The sequence below is a fragment of the Triturus cristatus genome, chromosome 9 (genome assembly GCF_964204655.1).
Source record: "Triturus cristatus chromosome 9, aTriCri1.1, whole genome shotgun sequence".
NCBI lineage: Eukaryota > Metazoa > Chordata > Amphibia > Caudata > Salamandridae > Triturus > Triturus cristatus.
This window is the reverse complement of record NC_140592.1, coordinates 859555841-859578439: the sequence shown is the minus strand read 5'-3', so window position 1 is coordinate 859578439 and position 22599 is coordinate 859555841. Positions and strand designations below refer to the sequence as shown.

Genomic DNA, 22599 nt, shown 5'->3' with positions numbered 1-22599 from the left:
GGAAAGTGGCGGCGAGGGAACAAACAACGTCAGGGTCCCGGTTCTGCCTGCTGCTGCGTCCGCTGTTCACTGGACCAGGTAAGAACCCCCCGCTCTGCCGAGGGAGCCTCAGATTAAATAGCGCCTCCGGGCGCGCTGGTGTCCGGCAGGAAGTCCGGTGGAAGGCAGGGAATGGCGGGAGTTGTAGTTCCCCTCTGCTGCGGCCAGTATGGAAAGTGGCGGCGAGGGAACAAACAACGTCAGGGTCCCGGTTCTGCCTGCTGCTGCGTCCGCTGTTCACTGGACCAGGTAAGAGCATTTTGGGAACCCTGCCTTTTCCCGGTGCCCCCTTGACAGATCACCCCGAAACTTTTCAAGGAGAAGCTGAGGTGGATGAACACTTTTTTGGCGGAAAGTTTTGTGAGGATTCTTCAAATGTTACCGAAGTTATTAGCAAACCAAAAAATACATTTCATATGGAAACATGGTCCTAAATACAAGTACCACCTAGGATATATATAAACACACACAGTTGCATAACAAAGGCCCCCGCATCCCCCGCAGTGCAGGAAGGGCCCGGAGTTCCAGGGGGGCCCACTCAGTGCAGTAAGTGCACAAGTAAATCCGGAAGGGGTCCCCTTGAGGCACTTTGCAGGGGGCCCCCTCAGGTTTTGTTACGCCACTGAACAAACACACAAAAAAAATGTTGGTTGTTTGTATTATGTTTCTCCCATTAGCCCTCCTATTTTGTAGTGAGTATTTCCCAATCCCCTTGTCCTTACCACTTTACTACTGAGGCCCTCATTATATGTTTGTCGGAATAGGCTGGGGAACTGACCACATGTGGTAAATGCCATTACCCCAGAGAGAGGAATTTACCACATATGGTAAATACCTCTTATTTGAGTTTTCAACAGGAAAAAGAGACATAACATGCAAAATTAGGTTTGAGCTGTTGGAATTCATCAGGGGGACACTGTGAAGGCTCGATAATATTCACACAACTTGTAATTCCGATCCCTGTGTAAACATGTGTTTTTACAGGAATCGGAATTTAGCCCTGAACTCATTTTGAGGGCTTAAGTAGTGAACTACTCATGTGTGGACATCTCCCCAAAGAACGGCAGGAGAGGTGGAGATTTCCATCCATAGGTTTGTGGACTGACTTTTGTAGCAAGTAGTACTACTTTAAGTACTACAAGATGCAGTTTTTTTTAATACAGCCCCTGCCGTTTTGTGTCCACCCACCCACTGACTTACTCCAGAAAATGAACTGGCTACACATGGGATTTTTATGTGTATTGGTATTATATTAATGTACTGAATATTTCCACTATAAGGCCAAAGAATTCTTCACAAACATATAGATTTAGAACTAAAATTAATGGTAGCGAATGAGAACCACGGGCTGGATTCAGAGCATCATTGTCAGGTTATTGCGTCACAAAGGTGGTGAATATTCAGTGTGCCTTATTACAAGTACATCATATTGCACTTGAAATAAGGCCAATGAGATAAGCTGTATATTTGTGATGGAGTAATCCATCCGTCAAACTCTAAATCATGTCTTTTGTTTCTTATTTCTAATTCAAAGTGAATTACTGACAACTACCGAAAGGAGACTGGCCCGATTTTCCTATCATACCAAATCCAATTTCCATCTAATTTTTATAAAGAAGCACAAACAAATATTCCAGAAACACATACTATAAAATGACTTTATCTTTAAAGAGTAGTCTTGGATTTATACGAACATGTCACACTCTTCAGTGACTGTGCTTAGTCAGAAAACAACATAAAAACTTAATGCAGGTGACATTAATATAAATTGGTAACAGAATATAAATTGGTAACATTGGGCCTAGTTCACAAGTCTTAGCATAAAGATGTGGAATTTCTATTCACACAAAAAACATATTCATGGGCTGAAATCCTTAATTCTGGCAGATTAAACTAACAAATGTGGACAAACTGTCAGTATGGTGCATTGTAAGCAGTTGTAAATGTAATAGAAGCGTGGTAAGGTGGCCGCTTCAGGGGTATGACCATGAAGAGCTTGGTGAACACCTAAAAACCTGTAGCTATTAACAAACACTTTGCAGGTCATTTCCCATTATGGAAGTGCACAAAAACAGATTTAAAATCAGCAGTATCTCAACCTATCCATCCCCCATGCAGCTGTACACAACTTATAGCAGTAGCCTATATTTAACTTGGGTCAAAATCTAGGGATGTGGAGGGAGACCAACTGGTCGGCTCTTTGCAAACAAATATAGGACGACTCATTTTGAAAAGCTGGCCTGCAACCAAGCGGGCTCCGGGGACCTGATTTCTAACATTTATAGGACATCCCAGCTTAGCAAAAGAGTTAGGAGGTGGTCCCACCAGCAGAACATGGAAATAGATCTGGGGGACCAAACACAAGTAACTTGTGGGTGGCTCTATGAGTTGACACTTTTAAGTCCTATTGAAGCAACCCCCGCATGGAGTCAGCATACAAGATAATGTGTCAGTAGTACATGACAACTGTGTGTCTTCACTGCATCTTTCCTTCTGTCGTGCAGGAATGCTGGAGATGCAGCAGACACATGGGTTCTCTCATTCACAGCTGGTGGTCTTGCAGTCATCCAGATGTTTTAGATGGACGTCTTGGGACAAAGCAAAGGTACCACAAGCGTCTTCATCCCAGAGGCCCTAAGGTTCACCATCCTGAAATTAGACTAGCTACAGGGTAAGACCTCACATAAGTGGGATATGGTACTACACATCGTAGGGGCGGTGAGACGGCCAATTAAATTATTTTGAAAAAAGAGAGAACCCCCCACTCTCAGATTTAATAAACTATGGCACTTCCTAGAGATGGAACTGCTAACGCATAACTTAGCACATATAGAGTCCAAATTCAAGGTGAGATGGAGGTCTTTGGTTGCAGTTCCTCTTCTTCACACACCTGTGTCTCAGATCTCTCCAGGTTTTTGACTATCTGGGGTTGCTAACTCTTGAGGCCTCCTTCTCTCACATCCCAACTGTTCACACACACCAGAGTATTTGGTATAGTGCTCCCCACACGTCAGCAAAGGAAGGATACAAGGTACCCAATCTGAAATTATGAAAAGACGAAAAGCTCCAAGGGCAGGACAAATACAAGAATAAGGAGGAAATCTATCACATAAGGAGCAAGTGCTTAAATTCCGAGAACCTACAACCACATGGTGGGTTTCTATTTGTCATCACGGAAATCACTAAAGGTCACTATGTCATGTGACCCTGTACTTACTTTGTGGTTTCTACCTATAAATGTTTCTGCCTGCGTGCAGTACTACGGACATCAGATTGCATCTCCACAGGGGTGACTGATCTCCCCTGCAGTATTTACGTAAACCTATATTTGCCAACTGTGTCTTGGTTTTTCTTTCTCAGAATTTCCCTCCACATCAGTATGATGACATAGACAACTGCAGGCGAGAACTAGAAAAGAGAACAGGAGAACCAAAACAAGGCAAACAGGCCTTTGAAATGGAAAAGGACTCATGCCCTTGATAAACCTTGCGAACCGAACACAAATACGACAGCTGATCTACCCACAGACTGCACTGGTAATAAAGCTTACTTTTGACAATGTATTCATTTATTTATTTACAGTGTCATGAAAATTGATAACAAAATAGATGTCTCAACAAAAAGACTGAATACCATACATGAGAAGCTGGAAGGGCATGAACAATACTTATCAGCTGCTGAACACTGTATATCGGAATCGAAAGATACCTTGACGGCGGTGACCAAGGCACAGAAAAATATGGCAGATGAACAAATTAACCAGAAAAATTAGGACTTGGAAGAGAGATTCCCTAGATGTAAAATGCAATTTGCGAGTATCGACAGTGATGAGAAGGGGGATGGACTTCACGCCCCAAAAATGCTGATTTCCTTATTTGGAAGAGAGAAACTGTCCCCAGTGTTTGTGGTGGAGAGGGCTCATAATCACACATTAGGCCTGCAACCAATGCCTGGCGCCCCGCTGTGACTAATACACTTCTCAATTAACAAAAGAGGGACACAATTCTAACTTTGGCAAGTGAAATGAACAAACTCCGCTATGAAGGGCCAAAACTAGCTAGGTATCCAGATCACACAATAGCAGTACATGAAGCTTGACTTAAGTTTCTCCAGTAAAAAGAAAGCTACAAGAACTGAACATTCAAAATGTAATGCTCTATGCAGAAAGACTGCAGTTCCAAATTAGCGGCAAGGTACACATACTTATGGATCATTAGGAAGCTGCCACAAATTCACAAAAAGAACAGTAAAACACACAGGAATTTCTAGGAAAGGAAGGCAACGTTATGAGATGAATATTTATTGATGTTCTTTTCAGATTTGACAATTTGAGTCCACATAAGTGGTTTAGATTTTTGCCTTGCCGTTACTTTGTTTGGAATCACATATCCTTTAGGCACCGTGATAACAATTTTATTGGCAGCCAAATGTAACTATTGTAACATCTGTGTATTTCTCTGGTCATAATATTTACCATATGGACTATCTTAAGATAACTTTTTTACATATCTAGGTTCTTCACAGTAACCCACAGCGTTAACCTAGAAGAGAGGACTTGTGTCCTTTTTTGACACTTTGACTACCAAGAAGATGTCTGTGCAGGACACAATCTATATAGAAATATGACTTTCATATTGTTAGTCCATAGAATATTCATACTACTGAGATGGCAATGGCACTGCACTCTCACACACACATAATACTTCCTGGGGAGTCAAAAATAGCGCTCAACCACAGATCACAAAGCGTATACTTAACATATGCTAACCAGGGGATGGTGATCATGTTACTAGATTTCATACAATCCTCTATGACCTTACGTGAAAAACTGGTCTCGGAGTAACCCATAAATTCAGCCAGAATAATAGAGGGGCCAATTTTACTTGATCCTCCAAGTAACCAAGGCCAAGTTCATTGAAATGAAACTTGGAGTGGGTTTGGGAACAGCCAGGAGTCTGCACAGGATTTTTTTATTTACTGTATGTAGGTTACCCAGACCTGTGTATCCCCATACACCCGCTCCATATGTACCAGCTGAAAGGCATTTACTCCTGTTTAACAGGGTCATCTCTCTAAGTGGCTTGTGGCCAAACTTTGTTGAAAAACTACAAACTGATTCACATGATGCCACCATATTTTGAGTTCTACGAGTAATAAGTATATCCCAGTTCAGATTTGCATCAAACACGATGCTTAGATAATTAAAATTGGATACCTTGGCGTTGGGAGTCGTCCCAATAAAAAAGCTTTTAGATCTATTATTTTTTGGGCCACAGGTCAGTATAAAAAGTTCTTGGTGATTGACCTTCAAATTTAAGTTCCCCATAAAATTATTAAAAACATCTAAAAGAACCCGTAAACCATTAGCAGGACGTGTGATAAGAAACGCATCATCTGCATATAAAAGTACAGGGACGGGGTGAGGACGTATCTTAGGAGCATCCTTTACATGGGAGACTAAACCTGACTCAGGCGTTGATATAAAATAATAATATAAAAAAGTTCCGAAACACAACCATTGCTTACCCCTCTTGTGAGCTTTATGGAATGGGTATATTCACAATTTTGTGTGTAACGGACTTTCGTGGTTGTGTGCCAATGAAGGCGCCTCAGAAGGTCCAATAGAAGGGTGTCAATACAAGCTTAATCCGTCAACTCCCATAATTTCCCCCGTCGACTAAGTAAAAAGACAGGAGAGGTCCATAAATGCCACATGTATGGCACCTCTCCTGGCTTTGACATATTTCACAAGGATTAAGGGTAAGTTAAGTGGCTGTTTGACAGGGCCTACGCCGGGCCGGGACCCATATTGTACCTCAGCCCAATCTTCCAATTTTCCCAAAATTACATGCCCTAAGAGTTTGACAGAGAAATCTGAGAGCAAAATAGGGCTGTAGCAGGCTGGGCTTGAAAATCGGCACTATAAGTGATTCCCGCCAGAAATCAATGGGGCCCTCTTTTATCTCAGCTCTCTGTACATTAGTTAGTAAGGGACTCAAAAAGCGGGGTTATGCCTAAACAGCTCAATAGGGACCCCATCGGGTCCCAGTGCCTTCCAAGCCAAAGCAATTTAGTTTGATTGGTTGATATATATTCTAAGTACAACAGTTGGAAGCGGACACGGTTGGGGTCTTTCAAATTGAGAACCACACTGTCCCCTCGAGGTTTTGGCTGATGCTGATGTACCCACCCAACTCGCCCTACGGGCCATAAGGATCTTGTCCGCATGGTCAAATTGACAGCCTGCATTTTTCTTGCACCAGCCTAACAGTCTCAATCCCGACTGTTAGGCTTTTCCTTTCGCCACCTCCTACCAAAGCCATCCACGCTAACAGGCGCAGAGTTAGAAACCCTCAAGGATCAGTAATTTTGGCCAAAATTCCAGTCACTAACCACTTTGAGCCATTATAAAAAAAAACAGAAACTGGCAAGTTATGATTAACTGCGCAACTCACAACTGACAACCCTGCCATGCACTGCTCATGACTTCATTGACAACATCACTGATAAGATCATATATTTTAACATGACCAATGACATCACTAATGATATGGATGTATGAAAAAGCAGAATGTATGATGCAGACTGTTCACGTCAAACAAGCACAAGAAATTATTTCAGACCTAATTACATACACCTATAAAAAGGCAAAATAACCTGCTTTCTTTACTTTTAATAAAGGAGCTAACAAATTAAATGTTGGAGGGTGCTTATAATATAATGCTTATAAACATGTACTAGGAACAAACAGACTCTGCATGCGCAAGTTGTGAGTAGACGATGAACTTGAACCAATGCTATGGACACGTAATACCAGTGGAAAAAGTGGGACACAAGTGTGACCGAAGAATTCATAAAATGCAGCAGGCGCATTCTAGGTGGACAAAATGTGGCCAGACATCAAGCAATTAGGATGTGTCAGATATTTACATATATTACACTCGGATAGAGGATGAGTTTCAGTGCTTTTTCAATAGATAATGTAGTTAAATGTACTGTGTATGGTCTTGTCACTTAAATATGCCTCGTGTGTTTCACCTGTTAAGACGTCGTGGGTAGTGTTTCATGGCATATAAAGTTTCACAAGAACTTTACACCCACTGTAACCTGGAAACCTAGAGGACGCACAAAGAGGAAAGAGTTCAAATTGTGGCTTAAGGGGATGGCTACATGATAACCAGAGTCTCTGAATCAGAGAAATATATTTCCAATGACTATTCCCTAAGAAAGTTATGCAGATGGAAGGATGGGTGTGGGAGAAAAGTAGATTGTATTTTGTGCCCGCCAATAACATAGTTTGCACATATGGTAGTAGCCATGCTATTAAAGAATACATTTATTTTTTTATGATTGTTATGTTCTTGATTGTGAATGTAGTCAAATTCAATTAGTTTTATTTCGGCGCAAAGCAATAAAAGCAGAATAAAACAATTGATAATGAAAGAACAATAACACATCTTTAACAAGACTAACATTAAAAAGGAGACAGTCAATTTAGCAGTGAATGTAATCGTGTGTACAGTTTTATGAGTCAATGAACCGAAATAAAAACATTTTTTGGCTTGTCACTTTAAACAAGGTAGCTGCGTTGCACTAGAAAGCGTAGGAAGAACCGATCGGCTTCCATTGGACTCGTATCTTTGGGGAATGCAGTGAAAAAACCTAGGGAGTGAAGGCAGATTTATAACTTAATGTTCCACAATGCAATGGGTGGATTTGCCCAACATTTATCTGCCGCAAGGCAAGTTAAATGGATTTCTGTGGCAATTGTCTATTTTTGCAAACCTTTTGCTAATGTACTTCTCTCCAAACCAGACTTTAAACATGTAACGTCTTCTAAGAGTGTATACGTCAAAAGGATAGTGCAGGGGTAAGAGCTACCGAAGCGGGGAGGAATATCCCACTGCAAGTGCTGGATAAGGCAAAAGAGGGCCAGAGAGGGTTACACAGCACTGGCAATTTTGGGGTAAATCCTGCCTTTCCAGGCTAAAAAACACCCAGTCTCCCCAAAGAAACCCCAAAATGGTGCTTGGGGTGCCTGGACCAGTCTAGGCAGAGCTTATGGCGATCCTGAGTGGGCAAGGTGGAGACCAATTGAAAAGTGAGAGACAATGTCCCGGGCACACGTAATTGGCATCATAATCTAGTTATGAAAGCTCTCGTACTTAGACAGAATCTGTGGTCTACACCAGAATGATGATTTTAAATGTATTTATTAAATGAAACAGTGAAAAAGTAACCAGCCGACACGTGTTTCGTCACATAAGGGAGTTATCCCGTGACTTCTTCAGGGCTGAGCAGAGCTGCGAAGTGGCTGGAGTAAAAAGGCAAGCCGGTGATAATTCCAACCCGGCTGGGTGGTTACGTTAGGTATGATGAGAATAGGGATGGCCAAAATCCTTTCGGGGTGCGCAGACGTAAAGTGCGGGCGCACGCAATCCTAGAGATCCATCAAGGGATGTGGGAAGCCGTATTGAGTCATAGAAAACGGTCCAGTGTTCGGCGCGGGAGAGGCAGGTAAGCCTAAACCGCGGGAAGTCCTATGGATGAGAAGAGGTGAGGAGTAACACTGGTGCCTCATCATACCTAACGTTACCACCCAGCCGGGTTGGAATTATCACCGGCTTGCCTTTTTACTCCAGCCACTTCGCAGCTCTGCTCAGCCCTGAAGAAGTCACGGGATAACTTCCGTATGTGACGAAACACGTGTCGGCTGGTTGCTTTTTCGTTGTTTCATTTAATAAATACATTCAAAATCATCATTCTGGTGTGGACCACAGATTCTGTCTAAATACAAGACCTTTCATAACTAGATAATGATGCCAATTACGTGTGCCCGGGACAATGTCTCTCATTTGAACTTGTGGGTTTCTGGACTCACATATCCACGGGGGTTTCAAGGTGTTTTTCCCCCGACCTGGTAGCACCGTACATACACGTAGCATAGCTAACACACGCATAATAAGCTTGAGCGCCATTCTTCCTGTCAACATTAAAAAACCTTAAACCAATACAGTACCAATTGAAAAGTGGTGCCTCCAAAGGAGCAAGTACAGAGGAGTACTGAGGGACACACCTGAATCATTCAGAGTTCCCCATGGCGATCCAGCAGCAAGCAACATAGCCCCAACTACCAGCTTGTGTGGCACTGAAGAGAGTCAGAGGATCAGAACTGTAGTGGGACCTCAGGGTTGGAGCCTGATTCCCGTCTCTATATACTATGGTATGATATGATATGATATGATATACAATAACAATTTATAGATCACACTACAACATGCAGGTGCCAAAGCACTGTTGCAAGACAGATAGGTCAACAAGAGCCAACAAGAGCAGAGCAGTCAAGAAATCAAGGACTCTAAGATGAAAAAAGCCAAGTTTTCAGATGTTTTAAAAAGAATAATACTAAAAGGTAAAGAAGGCATGCCCAGTAACTTCAGAGAGTAGCTGTGAGATGGACTGGAGAGTTCAAAAGGAACACAAAACAAAGTGCCCAAGGACAAACAGGAGTTTTCCATCCACAGTAGTCCCCCATCCAACATTTTTCAGCACCTCTTGATGCGGGAGTTTGATGACTGGATAACCAACATGACCCAGATGGAAGCGGTCTGACTGTAACTTTTGAAAGATTTGAGCACCGCTGCAGGCAATACCGATCGTAGCATCTCAGATAAGGAATATCATATGGGATAGATAGCCTCTAGACTTACTGGAACAGAGAACCGGGTTAATAGACTGGATAAGAACTGGGAAGGATTTGAAGTGAAGGGAAAGATCCATTAGGAAGATATGCAGCAGCATGAGGTATTTAAGGACTGCGCTACGGTAACAGCATACTTGCATTTCTGTTCTGGTGCAGGTCTTATACAGGTATCAGCAGTAGAGTGTGCTCTGCAAATTCTTTGAAATCATGACAGAGTGTAGTGTACTGGTGGAGCAACGTCTTACTCATGCATCATTATTAAGAGCAGCTAAACATACATACGCCATTGCACACCAAGAACTTGAAACCAGCGCGGTACCACACACACTTCACATTCTGGGGGGCTCCAAAAGACTGGTAACAACTTTATATAGATCTTGCAGGGAACAATCAGTTGAACTTGGAGAAGACTGAGGGCAAAGTGGGAACTTGATTTGGACAGTGAATTTCCAGGCTGGATTGTGATGCAGCTCTGGTGCAAACTGTCAAGATCAAGGAATGTGAAATTCAGGCTATTTCAGTTTAACTTTCTGCACCACACTTACTTAACACCAAAATAAAAGAATGGTAGGTTCCTTACGGCACCACATTTGTGCCCCAGATTTGGGATTGAAGACTTCCACATGGTTTGGATCTGCCTCACCATGTAATTATTCTGGCCCTAAACACTAGAAATGTCACTTCCAGCCATAGGGTATGACATTTGGGCTTTATACCCCATCCCAAGGTAGATAAGTCTAACAGTAAATGTATCGGCTTTGACTTGCTGTTGGCTAAAAGGTCCATAGTCGTGAACTGCCAGGTGTCCTCTGCACATGGAGACTGGAAATCCATAAGTGAGCCACAGCCAAAAACGACACATGTACCACACAGACAAGAAAGATGGGCTGCAATACAGTTAGTATTGGCCACAGTCAGAACCGAGTGCTCTCTGTGCATGCTTTGTTTGCCAACTATTATTCCTGAGTTACTGTCCCTCATATCCTACAATTATGGAATAAATTACTAGTAATTTTGAATCTGATAAAAGCATTCCACACGTCTCTACCTAATCACCCTACAATAATTTTTGGAATTCTGACCTTTCTGTGGATAAACCAGTAAACAGCAATCTATTGATCTTTCTATGTTAAGCATTGTTGTGGATAATAATACCAATTAAAAATTAACAAGCTGACTAAATGAGATGAAAAATAAATGTACTTGTTTCCGTGCCTTAACTCCTACACTCTGTTTGTAAGTCTTAACATGTACTGATTCATTTTATCAATGAATTTGAATGTGATTTTCATAAAAACCTGAAGAGTACATTGTGGTATGCCTATGAAGTTTCATGTATTGATGCACCAAAGACATTTTAGTGTTGTACATTTGCACATTTTCTGCACTGTGTACCAAGCATAGCCTCCATTTGAGGATTGGCATTACAAATCGTTTTTTTTTAGAAGGTCGCGGAGTTAGCGCTTGTTTGAATCTTCAGTATCTAGTCTTCAAGGACTTTTCATACTCTTTCTTATAAAGAGCCTTCCCATTGCTCATTATTTACTTTCTTTTAAGTAACAATATTGAGCATATTCTCTTGCTTCCATTTACTTAAACCATATACAAATGTGCTCAGAATGAACAGCTTTTAGCATTATATGCGCCAACTGTTTGAGGGCGGAAGCTCTGGTCAGTCGACAATTGTCACACACTATTTTGGCTGCATACTTGCTATTTGCGCATAAAAAGCATGATAGATATTTTGGGTTTCCCAAAGTGCTGCACTTTCTTTTACAGAGAATATTCATAAAAAGACGTGATGTAATGGCCAATTACAAAAGTAATCTTCTTGTACATTTGGAATTAGAAACAAATATAATGAATCATTTTTATGTTTACACATTTTTATCTCCAAGACTACTTAAATTGTGCTCACCTTAACTAAAATATTTTCTGGCTTCACATCACGGTGAAATATACCATTTCTGTAAAATATAAACATGTGAATTCATGAACAACTCGTTTTTTAAAGGATTATAAATATATTTTGCACGTGACATAACATCTGGAAGTGCAACATCATATGCATTCCTCACCTCCACTGGAAGCCAGCCTTTAAATGTTTTCTTTAAATACGTTAATGTTTTGAAATGGGAAAATCAAATGTTACCTGTGTATGTGATCAAGAGATTTACATAACTGGAACATGTAGTTTTTTATCCTAGTTTCAGGTAATGGATGTCTTCGAACTGTTAGACAGAAAAATGAGAAAGTGACATCATTAAGGTGGCCCCGTTAAATTTTCTTCAAATGCCACAAAATGCAGCACAAGCAATCACATTTACATCGCAGTTACCACTTTGTTAGGCTTGCTAGTGCCAGGTGAGAGGACACAAAAAAACCTGTTTAGCTTTAAAACCTCTTTTGGTAGCAAGGTCAAGAAGGAGGAGCCTGCAAGACAGAGTAGGGCTACTCACTGATGATACTCGAAGGGCAAATCCAGGTGGCATTTGAGAATTTCATAATTAACATTCATAAGATACATTTTACATTTAATGGATCTGAATGGAGATCAATTGTATTGTCTCTTGCTGTTTTAAAAATCTGACAAACCTTAGAACTCATTGCATTACCTCACAGATACCTTCATTGGTCTATATTCTTTTGATCTTTATGAATATTTGAAACTGCACAGAGATTTTTTCTGCGACAATTTTAAAATTTTATGGTGTCTTTCTTGCGACGTCTTTTTTTTACTTTGGGAAAATACACGATTGAAAGGATTAGAAAAGTTGCTACGGTAATAAACCCGCCGAATGAGCCACTTCAGAAGTGCTTTGTTGTTTTTGAAGAGAGAACTCTAATCGAATCTGAGACTGCACTGTGGCTTTGGAAGTCTGGATAACAATCTAAAAGGTACACTATGTATGCCCAGCTTGTAAACATCCAAGAGAATGCCATCAACCCATAACACAACGAGGGCATTCATTTAACAGATATGAAACATACAATGGGGGCTAGTGATGGACCAGGATTTAGTTTTTTCAGGTGTAAAAACACCATATTCAGAGCAGACGCCCTATTTTGTCAGAAAGCTGAATAATGATGACATCCGCCTCCTTTAGCCAGCCATATTCCCAAATACTTATCTGAACCAACCCTTTCTAATGTTGATTCCTTCAGGTGCTATTGCCCACTTTGAAGTCTTAAGACCAAAAATGTTTGCCATTTACATCCTGGCGGTAGACCTGTCCTATTTAGAGATCAAGACTGCCTGGCAGGGATCTATGTACTGCGAAGGGAGCGCCAGTGTGTCGGCTGGTCCCACACCCTTGCAGGTTTGCTGAGCTGGCTCTAAAGTTCCTGCTCAGCAAACTGGTTTGTTTATAAAAAAAAATCACCCAAAGCAGGAGTTTGTTTTGTCAACAAAATTGATAAAACACACTGCACATCAGTGTTATTCCATATTTGTTATGTCTTTGTCTGAAATGCATCCCACCCACAGTAGGAGAGATCAACTGCCACCATGGCCAGTGGGCCCTATGGCAGATGTACAGGCGGATCAGGAGTTAACCTCTGATGCAGCAGCTGAGACTCTGCCAATGGTAATCCATCAGCTCTCCCATCCCTAAACAGGGCAGAGGGACCGCTGATGGCGGGTGGTAGGACTGGCCCTTTACGGAATTCTTCCTACTCTACAAGACCCTAAATGAGTGCCCTTAGTCTTGCTTTTATTAATGGAAAGCTTTTTGGAAAATCAACACATAATCAATGCTGTGAGAGCTGTCTGTAAACCTACAACTGTTCCATCAACAGTGATGTACTGTCAAATTGGTACTGGCTGGCCTCCAAATATCAGGAAAAACTCTTCCCTTCTTCAGGAAACACCTGAGTGCAGCATTAGAGAGTGTCAAAAGCAGGTATGTGAGAACGCTTCTCTGCTTTGAACATCCACCTGTGCTTATCTTTTATTTTACGCCATATTCAAAAGTGCAGTGCAATGAAAATCCTAAAAAGAGGAGCTGGAATACCCCACTGTGCCAATTTGGACCACATTTACCTGTCTAGATTTACAGATGGAGTCCTGGAATCAATAAACCAATAAAAGAATCAGACAGAACTCAAACCTTAGTGTAAACGGTGTGAGGTATCAACATTGTAAGTGTTATTAAATTGACCTCAATCGTGCAGACATGTTGGAAGCCTATTAGACAACATGGAGATCAACTAGCCGCGAAGTGCACTCTGCATGCCACTGTTTTTCGTAAAGGCTAGGGCCAAGCCTAGGATCTGGAGAAGTTATGCTTCTGCAACATGCAATGGAAGGAGATAAATGTACATTGCCTGGCGTGTAGAGAAGAGCAGGCTCAAACCAGAAGGACAAAGAGCAGGGCTCATTATAATGAAGTGTAGATGAATAGGAAGACCCACAAGGACCTTGTTGTTCAGCTTGCCAAAACCAACCCTATGACCTTTTGAAACAACAACAGAGCCAAAGACGGGTAAAGTGACACCGCGTCAGTACCAGCACTGGGCTTTCAAAACCGGTCTGCAATAGATTGAGTCCACTGGTAAAATGCCTGATGGTAAAAAAAAGGTCAGTCCAGCCCTGTGCCTATCACTATACTCTTTACAGTGATGTTGCTACTCAGCAGCCCTCTCTTTAACTTGTTGTAAAACTGCAGTAGATATACCTCGTCTGTTTCATTTTATATACTTCAACCAACCAAGAAATGAATAACAACTGTGGTAGACTGTGATGTGTTTCCATAATTCCAAACCTTTTCTCTCGAATAAAACGTCATATACAGACCACAAGTTAGTGCAGTTTGTATACTCTATTCAGGAAGTGATTGTCTCTTTCTGCCAAACCATTTGAGAAAGACTGTTCCATGCCACATGTAGCCGGTTAATTCCATTCTTCCCTAAAAGCATTGCATTTGGTGTCCGAGATCAACGTTTTTAGACCACCAAGCACTGAAAATGTACTTTTAAGAAAGACAATGAATATGTTTGTGATCATTAAGGTTATAAAAACCTAATATATCCACTTAGTGAAGAAATCTACTGCTCCTATATCTACAGGTAGTAGTCCATAGTACCCCACAAAATAAATAGCTAGCTTTTCTCATGGCTCATCCAACAGAGATACAGGATGAAGAGGTTCTTGAAGTCTTCCAAGGTTAGTATGACGATAAGTACTATGGCACCGCCGAGCATATTAAGAGTTGCCTGTCCAAAGCCCTTTTCATGGTGGTGACCCCGCCATGCAAAGGATGGTGGAGAGGCAACTTAGCGCTCCTATACCTGGGGGTGCATGCAGGGGGGGGCCAAGTTGTGCACCCCTGGAATTGCACCCCTGTTCCTGAACAGTGTGGCATGTTCCTGTTTACAGCTCTTTCATCCGTTACGGTCAGTCTGTTTCCTGAGCTGCACGTCTGGATCCATCTCTTCGAGGATTCTTTCACCTTCAATCAAGGTATAGAAGGGAATGACAGCTCGCCCACTTTTAACCACATAAGCAATATTAAGGGCATCTGCAGGACCTTTGCTCACAGCATCATTCCATTAGGTTTCTTCCTGTGACTTTATACCTCCATCTCTACACTCCCTTCTATGATCTAGGACTGTGTATAGTTACTAGGATGTGTTCATACTTGGGCCACGAGTTTCACTGGCAAGACTTTTGTCTTACGTATTGTGACATCTTTATTCGAAAAATTCATTGGAGGTGGCTCTCCTGAGGAAGGCAGGTTTTGGCCGAAACGCGCGTTGAAACATCTTGGAAACCACCCTAATATTAGTTTAATCCAATGTTCCAAATATCATTATGTGCTGTATTGTGGTCAGACATTTAATCAATTCAATATGCTGACAAATGTGTAAACAACTTCAGAGTGAGGTATGAATGAGTGAATGATTGTTTGCAGTCAGTATGTTGTGTAAATAGCCATTTTTCTGTAATATAATGCACCCAAAGCTTTACATTTTAATTTATTTATTTCATAATAAATATTTCTGTATTTTCCCAGTCCTAGTGTCACTACTATTATTTAAATAAACATGTTTTAGTATTGCTGTTGAAGTAGCCCTAGGAATTTCACAGTACAGCAGTGTGGCATGCTCAACATGGTGCATGCCACATTTTGCAGGAATGTGCTGCAGGCGCTCTCACTGTGGCAGTCTGCATGTTAGGCTCTACTACGAGCCTAACAGACCACCACCGTGAGACCGCCTCAGCACTGCCCGCCCGACCTGGATTAAACTCGTAATCTGGCAGGCGGGTGCACCATGGCTTTGGTGCCACAGCAGGACCGCCAAACTTGTAATAAGGCCCCAAGTCTGAGAAACATATCATTTTCAATAGAAAGTTCAAAAGCAACTTGTGCAAAACCACATAATTCTCTAGTTTCTGTCTCAGGCTCAACCCTGAACAAGGTACCTCTTGACTTCGGCTAGAATGGGATTGTTTACACAAGCTTTCAACCACTCGTCCTCTGAAACAACACCACCACATTCCTGGATAGCAGACAAGGCAGCCACAAAACACTCTTGTTCAGCCAGTGTCAGTGCAAGGTCTGGCTCACTGGGCTACGGGCCTGGAGCAATCTGACTCCTAGAGGGCTCGCATAAATTAAACTCTAGATTGCTTCATAAAGCATGCGCCCATACAGTGGGGAAATGCTGGACACTGTGTGGTCGGCTTGGGAAACTGCTTTTTCATTCATATAAACCACATCCCTCAGCAATGCACTTCAGATGGCCTGGCAGCCTCTTAATTGGTAAGCTGTCCAGTGAGCATATTTTTCTTCACCGAAAACAATAGGTTTTGAACGTGCCACTCATGCAAGTTGAACCCCTGGACAGGAGGGTCTACTAATAAGCATTCAGCCACATCTGGGCCTGGTGACAAAAGTCCATTACCTGTCAGCTTTTACCCTAGTTTGGGGAGCTTTTGTCAGGGATATATGAACCTCACTCAGATCCCCCTTTCATAGTTACAAGAGGAAGCCCTCTAAGAAGAGGGAGTGGAAGAGGACTATTTCACCACGGAGAATATACTTCCATGGGTTTCAGATTACTCTATCAGAAAAACAGACTCAGAGGCCGTAAATCTCATGGAAAGACGCCTACAGTTTCTGGGGGTCTCTCATCCTGAACCCCTATCCAAAGGGGGAAGTACCAACCACAGCAACCTTCACACATTTAAATGCCTCATGGAGGCTTTTTTGACATATCTATACTATGTTTTACAACAACAAGGGAACCCAATTTATGGTCAGGGACATTGGGTGCAGATTATTTTACAGGAACAATGGTCCCTATCAAGGAAACGATTTGTAGAAAATATTTGTAGATAGAGATACAATGATATCTATATGTAGCTGTCCAACTGGACATGATCGTTTTCTGTAAGCAATTAAAAGAACAACATACAAGTGGGAACATGTACAGCAGGAAAAAGAACTCAGGCATTTGATGAAGCTTGGCCAAAAATACATCAGTTAGATGCCTGTTAAAGCCTTAGGAAGGAAAAGAAGGGTAAGGGAAGGAGAGGAGGGAATAACATAGGGATATATTATTAGAAGGAGGGAGTTCCGGTGCCAACAACGTGGATCCTTTCATCCCCGCAGATTTGCATCTCTCTCCACTAACTGCAACCGCCTCGCCTAGACCACACGCAGGATTTTCCTCCCTAGTTTTTGAGCCATGGCCTTCGTGCCCTGAGCGCCTTCACGGCATACAGACTCCTGGTAAATTAAGAATTGCATTTATTAGCTAATCTCTCTTGCAGCCACTATATTTATGTATTATTTTTTTCCATCGCCGCCTCACTGTTCAGACTGTACATGTGCATGTGCATATATATGTTTTTTAACTTAACAACCAGCAATGATCTTACCAAATGCAATTACATGTCCAGGTCAACTCACCTGTCACTCCCCAAAACCATAATAGTTTGAACACGCAACTGGTCAGGAAACTAGCGTTTTTCATGTCCAATTTCAATGCATGTCAGGCAGTTGGGTAATTTTGCTTAAATTTTGCGTACTCTACTAAAAGTTCATTAAGCTTCATGTCCCTTGGACTCACTATTAACAATAAATTACAGTGCTCCTTCATTTAATATTATATCCCTATGTTAGTCTCTCCTCTCCTTCCCTCCCCCTTCTTTTCCTTTCTCAGGCTTTAACAGGCATCTGTCTCAGGGATCACTTGTCTTGTCCTGAAGATGATCCCAGACTGTGCTAAATGGATCGAAACATCATCGACTCCTCGTACTCTGACACAAACTTATACCACTTATTATGGTGTGCTTGAGTGCTGTAATGTATTTTCTATTGGCCTAACTAATGTATGTTTTGGCCACGTTCGTCAAATGCCTGAGTTCCTTTTCCTTTTAAATGCTGTACATGTTCCCACGTATATGTCGTTCTTTTTTTTTTAATGCTTACATTAAACAATCATGTCCAGTTGGACAGCTACGTATAGCTATCATTGTATCTCCATATAAAAATCTTTTCTACAAATCGTTTCCTTGCTAGGGACCATTGTTCATATCTATACTATGGGCTTTGTACCAGCCCATGGGAGGCTCGGGGGGGGGGGGGAGTAACCCCGTCGTAGCCATGGACCTAAGGGACAATATGGGCTTAGATTTCTCCAAGGAAAGCCCTGGACCAAGTGGTCTATGGTCCAGCAGATCGGCCTTGGGGGTGCCCTCTCTGATGATTGCAAAGTTGTGCAGGGGTCTATGGCCCATATAGTTAGGCAGCTTCTGGTATGATGTGTAAGGATTGTTAACAGGCTTTTGGAGACTGTTCAGAGCGCGTCCGCCATGTTGGGCCGTTAGGCCCTGCCCCCCCTTGTGTCCATGTTTTTACATATCTTATTATATGTAATTGTTGCTCTTGTTTTACCTATTTATGAATTTAGTCTTATATCATGATATACCTTAAATAATCTGCTTTTTATGAGATCGAATAAAGAATTTGAATTGAATTGACTCATAAGGTACTCTACACTTAATATCCATCACATAAAACATGTACAGTCTATGAAATAAAACATTACATGAATGGTCAAAAGTTGCTCATTAAAAATTGATTACAATTACTTTTAGTGGGATAGAGCTCCTGATTCCACTTCTGTCGTACTAAAGAACAAGTAACTTAACTTTGGTTACGCATTATCTGGTTAGAAACTCTATCTAGCTGCAGATTCCTTACCTTTGAATTTGCCAGGCGTCAGGCTGGAACCGGAAACTTTGGCTGAGCAATGCCCCTTGCTGAGCAATGCCCCTTGCGCATGATGTCAGTTGGCTCCATTCGGCTCCGCGTGACTTTGTCTGCATCGTTAGCATCGGTTATGACGTCGCGGTCCCTACATAGGCGCCACTCCACACGGATGTCAGTACTTTTCATTTTTTCCACACCAGAAGCGCAGAGCCATGAAATAACTGATGTAGTTGTCTGCAAAACTAGGTCCCTGAAAAGGGGAACAACCCTAAACCTACAATATCGGTCTGTAAAACGGGGAGGCATGGGTGGGGCTGTAAGGGATCTGCTGCTAGACAGAATCTCCACCAGATAATGCGTTACCGAAGGTAAGTAACTTGTTCATCTGATAGAGACTTCTGGATCAGATACCCGAGCCATACCGTCCCGGAGGTGGGTTGCAGACTCACATCCTTGCAGGACTGAACAAGTAAAAAGTCTGTCCCTGCGCACTCGACCATCAAGGCAATAATGTTTTGCGAACGTGTGCAACGAAGCCCACGTCGCTGCCTGACAGATGTCTTGGATTGGAACACCCCGAGCCAAGGCCATAGTCGCAGCCTTTCCCCTGGTGGAATGGGCTCTTAATCCCTCAGGGGGCTGCTTCTTTGCCAAGGCATAACAGATTTTGATGCAGAGAACGACCCAGCGAGAGATGGTCCTATTCTGCACTGCCCTTCCCTTCTTTGCTCCCACATACCCCACAAAGAGTTGGTCATCCACCCGGAACTCTTTTGTGCGGTCAAGGTAGAACGACAACGCTCTTTTTGGGTCCTGACGGTGGAAATGCTCCTGTTCCTTAGAAGGATGTTATGGAGAAAGAAGGTGGGCAAAGTGATGGACTGACCCACATGGAATGGGGTCACAACCTTTGGTAAAAAGGGTGCCCTGGTGAGAAGCACCACCTTTTCTGGAAAGGACGAGATAAGGGGGTGAGCAAGATAACGTCTGCAACTCACTCACCCTCCGGGCAGATGTAATCACCACTAAGAGGGCTGTTTTGATGGTCAACAGCCGGAGGGGACAATTGTGCAAAGGCTCAAAGGGAGCACACATCAGATAAGTAAGGACCAAATTAAGGTCCCACTGTGGCATAACAAAGGGTGCTGGTGGAAATACGTGATCCAGCCCTTTCAGAAATCTATTTACAATAGGAGACTTGAAGAGAGAGGGCTGGTCTGGCAGCAGCAAAAAAGCAGACAGAGCAGAAAGGTAACCCTTGAGAGTACCCAATACAGAACCCAGTGGGGCAAGGGTTGGAATGAATAAAAGGACAATATAAAGAGAAGCAGAAAGACATTAAATGGCATCATTCTGAATTCACGAATTGCAAATCCAAGAACATTATTGATGCAATATTTTGCCCCTGTGAGAAATTATATATTGGCAAGACAAATCAGCAGATCAACCAGCGCATCACGCAACATCGTTCCAGGATCAAAAAGAAGGTGGTTACTGCACCAATGGTGCAACACTTCATGGATAACTTACACAGTGAAGAACAAGTTACTTACCTTCGGTAACGATGTATCTGTAAGAAACATTAGTTAGTTAGATTCCTCACCTTAGAATATCCCCAGGCGTCAGACTGGATCCGGAAGATTTTTTCGTCAGCAATACCCCTTGCACGTCGCTAGGCGTCGTCTGCGGCTCCGCGTCCGTCGTCGGCGTCGTGTGCCGGGATGACGTCGTCGGAGTACTTAGACGCCGCCCTCGGCGCTGACGTCAGTTCTTGTACATAGCTTTCCGCGCCAGGAACGCAGAGCCATGCAAGAGACCGACACTGGTGCCAAAAATAAAATCTAGGGGCCTGAGAAGGATAACCTCAACCCTAGATGTCAGTTCGCAGAACGGGGAGGATGGGTGGGTCGGTGAGGAATCTAACTAACTAATGTTTCTTACAGATACATCGTTACCGAAGGTAAGTAACTTGTTCATCTGAAAGAAACACGTTAGTTAGATTCCTCACCTTAGAATAGATACCCAAGCAATACCATCCCCGGTGGTGGGTCTGCGAACCAAGATCACACCAGAAAGTCCTGGAGGACAGAACGGCCAAAGAAGCCATCCCTCCGGACTTGGCTGTCAAGGCAATAATGCCTGGCAAACGTGTGTAGCGAAGCCCACGTTGCCGCCTGACAGATGTCCTGCAAGGGGACACCCCGTCCCAAAGCAGTAGTAGCCGCTGTGGCCCGAGTAGAATGGGCGTGCAGCCCAACAGGAGGGTCCTTTTTTGCCAAGGAATAACAAATTTTGATGCACAAAACGACCCACTGAGAGATGGTCCGTTTGTGCACAGCTTTCCCCTTCTTAGCACTCACGTATCCAATGAAAAGTTGGTCGTCCACCTGGAACTGCTTTGTGCGGTCCAGATAAAAGGAGAGCGCACGTTTTGGGTCCAGACGGTGGAGCCTCTCTTCCTCTTTGAAAGGATGCGGAGGCGGAAAGAAGTTGGGCAAGGTGACAGACTGCCCAAGATGAAAGGGGGTCACCACTTTCGGAAGAAAGGAGGGACGAGGCCGAAGGACAACCTTGTCCGGATGAACAGAGAGAAAAGGAGGCTTTGATGATAAAGCCTGGAGCTCACTCACCCGTCTAGCCGAGGTGATGGTAACCAGAAAAGCAGTCTTAAGCGTCAGCAGACGAAGAGGACAATTATGAAGAGGCTCAAAGGGAGCGCACATTAGAAATGTGAGAACAAGATTCAAGTCCCACTGTGGCATTACAAAAGGAACAGGAGGGAACGTGTGAGTAATGCCTTTTAGAAAGCGTGTAACTACAGGGGACTTGAAAAGAGAAGGCTGATCAGGAAGCCGCAAGAAGGCAGAGATGGCAGCAAGATAACCTTTCAAGGTGCCCAAGGCAGAGCCCTGCTGGGCCAAAGAAAGAAGAAAGAGGAGAACCTCAGAAAGAGGGGCGGAAAGGGGATCCACAGCCTTTGCTGTGCACCATGCCACAAATTTGTTCCACCAGCAGGCGTATACCGTCTTTGTGGAGGGACGCCTGGCTGCCAGAATGATATCACAGACTTCAGGAGGCAAGTTAAATGGCATCAACTGCCGCCGCTCAATCTCCACGCATGGAGGTGGAGGCTGGACAGGTTCGGGTGGAGGACCGTCCCCTGCTGCTGCGACAGAAGATCCTCCCGAAGGGGCAGACGTATCGGAGGATCGGTCAACATACTGAGTAGCTCGGGATACCAGTACCTTCGTGCCCAGTCCGGAGCCACCAAGATGACTTGGGCCCGGTCGCGCCTGATCTTCTTCAGCACTCTGGGCAGAAGTGGTATAGGCGGAAAGGCGTACAACAGACCGCAACTCCACTCGTGACGAAAAGCGTCGCCGAGCGAGTGCCGCCTTGGAAATTCCAACGCGCAGAACCGCTGACATTGCGCGTTCTCTTCGGTGGCGAATAGATCTAACCAAGGCTCTCCCCACTGCTGAAAGAGACCTTGCGCCACTTCGGAGTTCAGACGCCATTCGTGATCCATCATGCACCGGCGGCTGAGTTCGTCTGCTCTGGCGTTCAGAGAGCCCGCCAGATGTTGAACCACTAGGGTGACGCCCTGGTGTTCCAGCCATGTCCAGAGGCGCAGAG

The 22599-nt window shown here is 43.3% G+C and overlaps 1 protein-coding gene across 2 annotated transcripts in view; it reads right to left on the bottom strand.

Moving 5' to 3' along the window:
• Positions 1 to 22599, bottom strand: part of MOK (MOK protein kinase) — a 488814-nt gene that overhangs the window by 243635 nt on the left and 222580 nt on the right. For both annotated transcript variants that reach the window (XM_085628022.1, XM_085628023.1), the window contains exons 5-6: positions 11895 to 11973; positions 11661 to 11709 (exon numbers count right to left, since the gene is read on the bottom strand). In XM_085628022.1, the coding sequence (XP_085484148.1) occupies positions 11661 to 11709; positions 11895 to 11973 (128 nt within the window). The remainder of the gene's footprint in view (positions 1 to 11660; positions 11710 to 11894; positions 11974 to 22599) is intronic.